Source organism: Brienomyrus brachyistius, chromosome 1 (assembly GCF_023856365.1).
Source record: "Brienomyrus brachyistius isolate T26 chromosome 1, BBRACH_0.4, whole genome shotgun sequence".
In the NCBI taxonomy this organism is placed as follows: domain Eukaryota; kingdom Metazoa; phylum Chordata; class Actinopteri; order Osteoglossiformes; family Mormyridae; genus Brienomyrus; species Brienomyrus brachyistius.
The window spans coordinates 42,750,279-42,760,498 of NC_064533.1; the positions used below are offsets into that span (position 1 = coordinate 42,750,279).

General features: G+C 42.2%; 1 protein-coding gene across 3 annotated transcripts; it reads left to right on the plus strand.

The window, feature by feature from the left end:
- Nucleotides 1–10,220, plus strand: nme9 (NME/NM23 family member 9). 3 transcript variants are annotated; one of them, XM_049011034.1, is made up of 17 exons: nt 1–126; nt 5,532–5,589; nt 5,805–5,908; nt 6,191–6,262; nt 6,472–6,588; nt 6,711–6,762; nt 6,876–6,958; nt 7,042–7,134; nt 7,235–7,389; nt 7,558–7,748; nt 7,897–8,041; nt 8,149–8,244; nt 8,325–8,476; nt 8,628–8,772; nt 9,079–9,323; nt 9,424–9,477; nt 9,615–10,220. In XM_049011034.1, the coding sequence occupies exons 1-17, from the start codon at nt 94–96 to the stop codon at nt 9,686–9,688; spliced, it is 1,869 nt and encodes a 622-aa protein (XP_048866991.1). In that variant the 5' UTR covers nt 1–93; the 3' UTR covers nt 9,689–10,220. The 3 variants fall into 3 exon arrangements, with proteins under 3 accessions (XP_048866991.1, XP_048867075.1, XP_048867148.1); XM_049011118.1 differs by having other exon boundaries at nt 6,472–6,585; XM_049011191.1 differs by lacking the exons at nt 9,424–9,477; nt 9,615–10,220 and having other exon boundaries at nt 8,628–8,768; nt 9,079–9,291.

Sequence of the window (10,220 nt, forward strand, 5' to 3'; positions counted from 1 at the left end):
CGGGGACCCTAAACAAAGTGTCGTGAGCGAGTGTACAGCGGTGCAGTCTCTGTAGCAGTGTTCCATCAATACTGTATTCAAACTGCAATTTCAATGGCTGGAAAAAAGAAAGAAGCGAGCCTGCAGGTACGCTTAAGATAAAAGTCATTATTATGAGGTGAAGTCGTGTCGTCGAGGGTACTGGTTTGAGCGAGGACAGTGGGTATGGACGGTAGGGACATGTCCCTAGCAATATTGGGGGAATACCGTGTGTTTATGGGTACGGGGAGGTCGGAGCTGATTTGGTATAAACTATGGGAATTACGTGAAATCGTTATTGCATAAGAACACAAGACTTACATGAGTGTAAATGTACTCAACAATAGATCTACAAATACATTTTTACGATACTTTTTTTACATAATGTTACTGTTTGTCTCGATTGCCTTGGAGCACTCGTCACATGACAATGAATATTTGCAAAAGAACAAGCGTAATCCGCATACCGTAATGTCACTTCTGCACAGTAGAACATCATTTCTCATTGCTTTACACAAATTTTAGTACATACATGCAAATGGTTTTGTACAGTTGTCATTTGGTACAATTTTAAGTTGCTTTAGTGTAGTTGGTTAAAATAAATTATGTAGTTTCCTATTGTAATTGTGACGCCCGCTCCGTCAGCTCCTCGTGTGTGCCACGCCCCCTAATTACCCACGTGTGATTCCCTGATTGTGCCCAGTCGTGTCTTGTTATTCTCCGATTAGTTCCCTGTATTTAAGTCTCTGTTGTACACTAACCCGTCGTCTGTCATTGATGTTAGTTGGCGTCTCCTGGCTCCTGCTCCCTGTTTTATTATTAAATCCCTGGTTTACCCCGATTTCCGCCTGCTCCTTTGCCCGCTCTCCCGCCTGAGCGATCACCCGCTTAACCAGCGCGATCGCTACTTGAACGTGACAGTAATAATTTTACACCCGAAAAAATATATGCATGTGATCATCATGTTAGCCACCACATGCAAATCAGTTAACTGATAAAATCATTTAAAAAATGATTTAAAAATATATTCTATAAATTGCAGTGATACACCTTGTTGTATTTTTGGTTGCCACAGTATAAGGTTTTGTTGTAATTTTGTTGTTCCTGTATTGCCATTTGCCAATTGTTTTATTATGTGATGTTTTGGTTTGCTGCAGTGTTTTGACACCTGAATAAGTGCTTTCTCTTGCCAGTAATCTTTACGTGCTGCAATACAGAACCTTGCAATGTTGAAACTAGTGTGTTTGACATGAATAGAGTTTTCTCAGTTGCTTTGCCACATTTGAAACATACTTAACATTCTCAAGACTGTAAGAGCACTTCTCAAAACAATTCATGCATACAGCAAAGCACTATGGTTTAGCTGCAAAAACCTGTAACTTACCCAAAACAATTAACTAATTTTCTCAAAAGCAAATAATTCCACCAATAAATTAATTAGTGCCACCAAAATGAAAAGTACAATAAGCATTGCTTTAACCATGAGCGTCAAAATGGTTAGATATATTGTCACTATGTCAGTGTAAGCATGCGTCTGAGCTGTGGTCTAACCACTTCCCACTTGAATGATAACTACTTCCCTCATTGTTACTGACTGATCGTTTTTTCTTATCAAACTGTTACTGATTCATGTTAAAGATACCAGTATCAACATTGCTAGGCTTTGCATTACAGCATGTAAAGTTCACTGGCATGCACCTGTAACTTCTTCATCTCAAGACAGTACAATAGCAAACAAAAAATTTATGCAACACTGTATAACACAAAAACAGCAAAATGGCAGTACAAGAATAACAAAATGACAACAAAATGTACTGTGGGAACCAAAAACACAACAATATGGTGTCACTGTAATTTATGGAATATATCTTTTTCACAGTTTGGTTAACTTTTGCATGGGGTGGCCAACACAATGAGCACACACACATATATACTTTTGGACGTAAAATTATGATAACAGGAAACTACATCTAATCTATTTTGACCAAGAAGATTAAAGCAGCTGAAAATTATATCACATGATGACAATTGTACAAAGCCCATTTAGATTGGTGAACTAAAACATTTGGAACTTTGTGTGAAGCAATGAGAAATGATATTCTGCTATGCAGTGACATCATGGTTTGGGGATCGCACTTATTTTGCAAAAGGTAATTGTCATTTGAGAATCAAGAAAAATGATAAGTATTAGTTTGTTAAAGAAAAATGATTGACCAGTGACAATGATGGGAACCGACTCATTCAGAATTTCGGAGCTCAGGGGAATACTTACACTGACAAATTGACATTTTGATTCCCATGGTTAAAATGATGCCTATTGTACTTTTCATTTCAGTGGTGCTGACTAATTCTTTGGTGGAATTATTAGCTTTGTTTTGAGTAAGTAAATAAACCCTCGTGGATTCACGCTTCGTGATTCGCGAATTCACATATCTGTGAAAATTTCATTGGAACTTAGTTGCATCCATGATTTTTCCCCACATCTGCATTCCTTTTTATGTACATACTGTAATAATAATAATAATAATTGATACTATATTGATCCCCTGTAGGGAAATCATCTTTACACCTCCCTCAACTTGCTCTTTGTGGAGTAAGTTGACTGCAAAGGGCTGCCACCCGTAGCGGTGCCCAGGGAGCTGGGGGTTAAGGGTCTTGCTCAAGGAGCCGCAGACGTGCTGAGGCTGGGTTTGAACCTACAACCTTCTGATTACAAGGACACAGACTTAGCCCACTGAGCCACACACTGCCCCCAAACATGCTGTACTGTGTTTTACAACATGCAAATCCATTCGCAAAGTTTATTCCCTTTCAAGCTGTCATGACCTGCTTGTCCCATCCTCCTGTGCGCCACACTAGCTTCTGGTTACCTACAGTTAAGGTCAGAATTAATGAATTAATGAAAACACACCCTTAGTATTTCCATGAAAATTACCATAACAAAAACTGTTAATATCTGTATAGCTTCCAAAAGAACAAAAACAAAATCTCCATAAAGTTTAATATATTCTATTGATGTGCTGACGTTTAACAAGAAACCTGAAAAATGACAAGGCCAAAATTATTAGCCCCCCCCATGTTTTTTTCTCTTTCAAGACAAACCTGACTATTCAATTAGCTTTAAAACCACACCTGAGTGATCAATCAGCATTGAGCTTTATATAAGGAACTCTGATTAACAGGGCCAGTGGCACTTGAACACTTGGACTACTCTGACACTTTTGGTAAGAAACTATTTCATCATGCCAAAAAAAAAAAGAAATTAGTCTGGACCTCAGAAAAAGGATAGTAGATGCTCATTGTGACGGCGAAGGCTACACTGCCAGTTCAAAACGTTTGACAGTGTCCAGAACAGCTATATGACAATCTATACATCATCACAAAGCACCAGGAGACAAAATCTGTTGCAAACAAACCTGGGCGTAGTCGAAAGCGCAAGATTTCAAAAACTTTGGAGAGAATAATAATCAGAGATGTCAAAAAGGAACCCGGGTCTCAGCCAAGGTGATCGTTGCTGAGCTGGCCTCTTCTGGAATTGATGTGTCAAGGAAGACAGTTGTAAGAGCTCTTCATCGTGGAGGACTTCAAGGTCACCATGCAAGACAAACTCCATCGCTGAAACAACAGCACATCAATGCCTGACTGAAGTTTGCCCATGAACATTTGAAACATGGTAATGAGTTTTAGAGGTCTCTTCTTTGGTCTGATGAGACTAAACCTGATTTGTTTGGGCACAGGGATGTTATGGAGCTGTTGTGCTGCTTCAGGCACTAGGAACCTCGTTCGTGTTTATGGGGTCATGAAAAAAGAGCAGTATGTTGACATTTTAAAAAATAATTTTAAAAAATTTGCTGCGAGTCGCTTTAGGTCACCGCTGTGTCTTTCACCAAGATAATGACCCGAAGCATAACTCCGAGTTGCTCACAAACTTTTTGAAGGACATCAAAATCAGGGTCCTGGAGTGGCCTTCACAGAGCCCAGATCTCAATCCCATTGGGTACTCAAGGTCAATGTCCATGCTCAAAAACCCACAAAAACCCATAGTCAGAGTGTGGAGTTCAAATCACTCAAGGGTGAAAATTATGTCGAGTCTTTCTAAAAATAGTTGGCGCCAAAAGTAAATACAGTCATTAAGATCAATTTAAAAAAATACAGTAAATCTCTATATACAGTGTTTGGTGTCAGTCAAAACTCCCAAGATGCAGTGGAAACTACAGTTATTTGCTGTAAAATTAATTAGCAACTAACTGTAGAAATACTAACTGTAACTAGCAAATAACTGTAGAAATCACAGAAATGTCTAACAGTGCAGGTAACATGCAGCACCCCTGGAGCTGGGGGTTAAGGGCCTCGCTCAAGGACCCACAGACATGTGACTGTTCTGCCAAGGACGGGGCTCTTTTCATCACCAAGACATCAAGACTGATCTTTCGATCACAGCCACTCACTGTCTAAGCATACACAGATATATCATTAACTTAAGCTGCATTTATTACACAACCTTAATTCTAAATGCTAGATCCCATCCGTATCTGCATGAATACAATGGACAAAAGCAACTTTTTTTTGTTTGGTCCTGTGGGGAAATTTCTTTTATTATTAAGTCCATACTCTAACTACACACTATGTAAAGAAGTGCTTTCTGAAATCCAGTTTAAAATGTTCTCCTACTAATTTCCACCTATGGCCATGGGTTCTTGTATTTCAATTAATATTAAAGTAACTATTTGGTTGAACAACATCCAGACCTGTTAGAATCTTATATACCTGGATCACTTCCCCCCTTAGTCTCCTTTGCTTGAGGCTGAGCAGATTCAGCTCAGCTAACCACTCCTTATAAGACAATCTTTAAAGAGCAGGAATCATGCTTGTAGCCCTATGTTGAACCCTTTCTAAGGCAGCAATGTCCTGTTTAAGGTAAGGTGAGCATACCTGCACAAAATATTACAGGTGGAGTCTTATCAAGGAATTGTACTGTATAATCTTAGCATCACATTCGTTGACTTAAACATTGAGATGTAACCCAGCATCCTATTGGCCTTTTTAATTGCTTGGTCAGTGTCACTATTGGTAGCATGAGGCGATACCAGGACCCTACAGAGGTTGCACAGGTAGTCCAACTCCTCCAGCATGGCATCAATAGATGCTATTGCCAGAAGGTTTGCTGTGTCTCCCAGCACAATCTCAAGAGCATGGAGCAGATTCCAGGAGACAGGTAGTTACTCTAGGAGAGCTGGACAGGGCCGTAGGAGGTCCCATCAGCAGGACCAGTAGTTTTTGAATTCAGCCCCCTGAAGGTTGATAATTTTCATTTTTGTGAAACGATGTGGCATCCTTTCATTCCTAACACATTACCCAGTCCATATCAGTATAGATATCCAGCATGATTTTTTCCCATTGAGATCTGATGTGTTTTTAAAGTGCTCCTTTAATTTTTTTGCGCAGTGTATATATGTTATACTGTAGCTTGCTATGTAAATCATAATGGTGTGTATTGCTGAATTTGTTTACAGGTGGCTATTACTAATCAAGGGCAATGGGATGAGTTGCTGGCAACAAAGGGATTAATAGGTAAGATGCTATTGCATACATTTATTTGCAAGTAACACTCCAAGTAACATGGTGTATTATGAATTTCCCTCTGGGACTGCAGTGAGACTTTGAAAAGCAGCTGGTAGCAGAGAAGTTTAATCAATCTGTTATGTGGGTTGGGGGGTGGGGGGAGGTTACAGCCCTGCCCTGGTTTCTGTGAGACCTTGTTGATGTGTCTTTGTCGCCCTCTCCAGTGGTGGATGTGTATCAACGGTGGTGTGGACCCTGCTGTGCTGTCTTCAGTTTGTTCCGTAAAATTAAGAATGAGCTGGGGGACAACTTGCTGCATTTCGCCACGGTGAGGTCTGAGTGGTGCCCACTCAGAAAAGAGTGCTATGGGCCCTTGGCAATCAATAGCCTATACAGTCTAAAGTATTAGTATCTCAGGACTGAGTTTGTTAGTAAAGATCCTGCACCCTGTGCTTCACTGAGGAACATGTCATATGTGCTGATGTTTCATCATTTTGATGAAATATATAACGAATATATTGTGTAATACTACAAATCTGACTTCAGTTACTTGAGTGATTGATTTTGAGAACTACTTTGTGAAATAGCAGCCAGCGTGTTATTTCTCTAGGCAGAGGCAGACAGCGTGGACTCCCTGCAGAGATACAGGGGGAAATGTGAGCCCACCTTCGTGTTCTACGGAGTGAGTATCACCTGATTGGATATCTGTGTTCTCTTCATATTGTTCTCTGTTTGGTATGTTTAGCGAGTAAAGAGACAGTAAATGAATGTGTGATTTGGCTAGTCATAGATGTATGGGGTTTGACACTCTTGAGAAATGGTGGCCGGCAGCATTTTGGGATCTGTTTGCTGTGAGCTGGGGACTCATTACTGCTGTGGGGGTGCCATTAGGGGGGCAGTCTGGTGGCTGAGCTACATGGGGCTAACGCCCCCCTCCTGCAGAAGATGGTGCTGGAGCAGCTGGAGCAGGAGAAGAGAGTGATGGAGCAGGGTGCAGAGAGAAGGGTGGTGAGACCGATTCAAACACACATTCATGTACCATGACAAAATCAGCTTGCTGGAACGACATGGTGCATGACTGTCGATCACAGTCCATTATATTTTATCACAGTGGATCTCTGATTTACCAGATGCAAGAGGAGCTGATGGAGAAAGACCTGGGCATCACACACAATGAGCAAAGTAATGGATGTTAACCTGGGACACTTTCTTGAACTTGATTACTTCATGCATTTCTGTTTGTAAATTATATGTGATTTATTACAATACTGAAGCAACAACTCTTTTGTGTCAAGTTCCTGTCCATAAATCTTATACAATAGCAGTGATAAAACCAGATGTCGTCACACATGGCAAAACCAACGAAATTATCATGAAGGTAATAATTACAGTAATGCCATGAACTGCATGTGTTTCACCAAGCACACAGAACTAGGTTACTAATAGCATGTTGGTGATCAGATTCAGGAGGCTGGCTTTGAGATCACAGGCCAGGAGGTGCGAATGCTTACCAGGGCTGAGGCAGAAGACTTTTACCAGCATATGGCTGCAGAGGTAAAGACATAGAGATGGGGGAGGGAGAGGAAGAAAGAGAAGGAGGAGTAGGGAGACAGAAAGAGGGAGGAACCTGATGCTGTTGTGTGTTGATTGACAGTCTTACTTCAGAGAGCTGGTGCAGATCATGTGTAATGGCCCCTCTCATATCCTGCTGATATCCCATCGGGAACAGTCGGTTGATGTCATCCAGACTTGGAGGAAGTTCACTGACACAGCAACCATGGAGGGGGCCAAAGGAGAGGTGACAGACAGGTACATGGAGCAAACACACCTTGGAGCAAATGGGCAGTGTAGTCTGAGGCAACCTTTATACAAGGTGGAATGTGAAGAAAGTAGAGTGAGTTTTGGCATTCCAGTGTGACATCAGGAACAGCAGGAAACACAAGTTAAGGCACTGTTTACTGTTCTCTCTCCCCCCAGCTTGAAGGGGCAGTGTGGTGCCAGCTTGTTGTCCAATGCATTGCATGGCTGCAGTGACAGATCTCAGGCCAACAGGGCGCTGGCCTTGTTCTTCCCCGGCTTAAGACATGCATTTGCATACTCGCAGGATGGAGCAGAGGAAAGCACTGTGGAGAGGACCCTGGCGCTGATTCCTCCAGCAATAAGCAGAGGTCCTTAAATAGTGCTGTGTCTGAAAACTGTATCAGCCACATACAACTTGCAGTACAAACTTTTGGATCAGTGGTAATTATAATTTACAGGAATGTTCCATTGTTCTCTGTAAATTTTATGCAACTTGCTGATCCTGTGATGCCACAGAGGACATCATCCTTCGTATCCCGGCTATTGGACTTAACATAGTCATGAAGAGGGAGCTACTGTTAACAGAGGAGCAAATCAGGCAGTTTTACTGGCAGCATCTGCAAGAGGATCAATTCCCAACTCTTCTGAAGAGCATGAGCAGGTGAGTCTGAATCATTGTGCAGGGCCCTCAGCCCCACCATCATTTAGAATGCATAAACATGAGCTGTGGAGCAGAAACATGTAGAAGTACGTATTTGCACGTTTCAGGGGGCCCATCCTTGCCCTTGTCCTCTCTGGGCATGACGCTGTGAAGAAGTGGAGGAGTATGCTGGATGTTGATTGGGCCCAACAATCTTCAGACAGGTGTGTGCTTTCAGAGAGGCCTGATGCAGTCTCAAGGGGCCCCAACTGACAGATGCCTTCACTGTGTGGTTCTGTTGCAGTCTAGCAGCTGACTTAGTGGCACATGGTGAGTCCATCAACCTGCTGTACGGCAGTCACACTGCCGACCAGGCCGAGCAGGAGATTCAGGTTGTCTTCCCACCAGAGAAGACACTGGCACTCATAAAACCAGATACCGCTGAGGAGCATAAAGGTATTGACCTGTGGACTTACACGTTGGAAAATGTCAATTTGAGCAGCGACAGCCAGGATGATTTTGCAGTGTGAGACTGTGTGGTTAGGTGCAGCTGGCAGGGCTATCTATCACCATGATGCTTGGTGAGTGTATTCCCCCCTCTGTTTAGATGAGATTCTAAAGGCAATCCAGGATGCTGGATTCTCCATCCTTCATATGATGGAGGTCTGCCTGTCTCAGGTTGACATTGAGAAGCTATACAGGAAGCTACAGGACAAACCCTTTTTCAACCAGCTGGTGGATTTCATGTGTAGGTAAGACACAGTTTTAACAGACCATGCCTACTGACACCAGTTCAAACACAGCCAGACTCATATTTTCAGAGAAGCAAATCTGTCTGTGACTTGCCATTTCCTTGAGAAATAAGGGATGCTGCTCCTTTAATCAGCACCAGCTCTTCTATAGGGAGACCTGTAGCTTGCAACATGACAAATAATCACTAGGAATCCAAAGTGAATCAGAGAAAATATGGCGCAGAGCAGCCATATTGATTTCAGTCCATACATATGCAGCACAATAACTCCTGGCTTTCATTTTTTTCCTGCATGTCTGCCTTCCAGTGGGCCCTGTATGGCACTTATCCTTAGCAAATACAGAGCTGTGCAAGAGTGGAGAGCAATGATGGGCCCAAATGACCCATGCCAGACCCATGAGATTACCACAGAATCCCTGCGGGTCCGTTTTGGCAAGGACATTCTACATAATGCTGTGCATGGCTCCTCCAGCCCAGAGCGCGCCAAAGAGGAGATCCATCTTGTGTTTGGAGATGTCTGCAGGGAAGAGAATCAAGCGTCCCTGCTGCATGGTAATATGGGCCCATGACAAGAATTCCACTGTGTGCCCAGTTCACCACATGAGGACGATCTAATACCAGTGCTGTCCTTACCCATTTGGATGTGTTTTAGGCAAAGAAAGAGCACTGGACAGTCAACTACCTTTGGAGGGGAGCAAGGCTAATGGTAAGAACCAGCAATGTCATGTTGAGAAATAATGTAAAATACAGAAGGATCAGTGTTGAAAGATATTGGTATATTCTCTCAAGGCTTAGAACTAGCTAATAGAGATGTAGAGCCCATAGATCTGCCTGTGCTTCCAGTGAAGGATGAGCTGCAGCACCCATCCACGCCTACCATGATGCTGGAGGGAGAGGCTGGGGAAGGGGTCCTATAGTTCGGCACAGCCACCACCTCAGCACCAGAGGATATACATCCTGAACAGGAGAAAACACCTACATGGTGATGAATGTACTACACCAGATACACAGGAAAAAAACACCCTGCACAAAGGAAATTTAGATTAACTCCAGAATATATATGGATATAATCCTGGAAGAGATTCCAGCTCATCACCAGACACACTCACATGTTGACACTTGTTCACCAAACTGCAAGGATTTGGATTTTGGGGGAAGTAAGTATCTGGAGAAAAAAATTTAACGGAAAGGGTATGTACACATCAAAACAGATCTAAACACTGAAGACTATGCAATTGATTATTTTGAATTCTTGTAAACCTGCTTGCCAATTCAAATTAGTTTTCTGCTGGTTGAAAAATATGAAATAATTTTACTGTATTATACGTACAAGCTAAATATGAACTAAATCAGCAAAGGTGCGGCATTATTTTTTGAACGATATCCGTTTTTGTAATTAGTGTCCTTTAATCCTTTCAGTTATTATTTTCATTTCCTGATGTTTAGTCT

Coding starts and splice junctions, on each gene's coding strand:
- nme9 (XM_049011034.1), top strand. CDS start 94: ATGGCTGGAAAAAAGAAAGAAGCGAGCCTGCAG. Junction 127..5,531: donor AGAAAGAAGCGAGCCTGCAG/GTACGCTTAAGA, acceptor ATTTGTTTACAG/GTGGCTATTACTAATCAAGG. Junction 6,763..6,875: donor CATCACACACAATGAGCAAA/GTAATGGATGTT, acceptor TTTTGTGTCAAG/TTCCTGTCCATAAATCTTAT.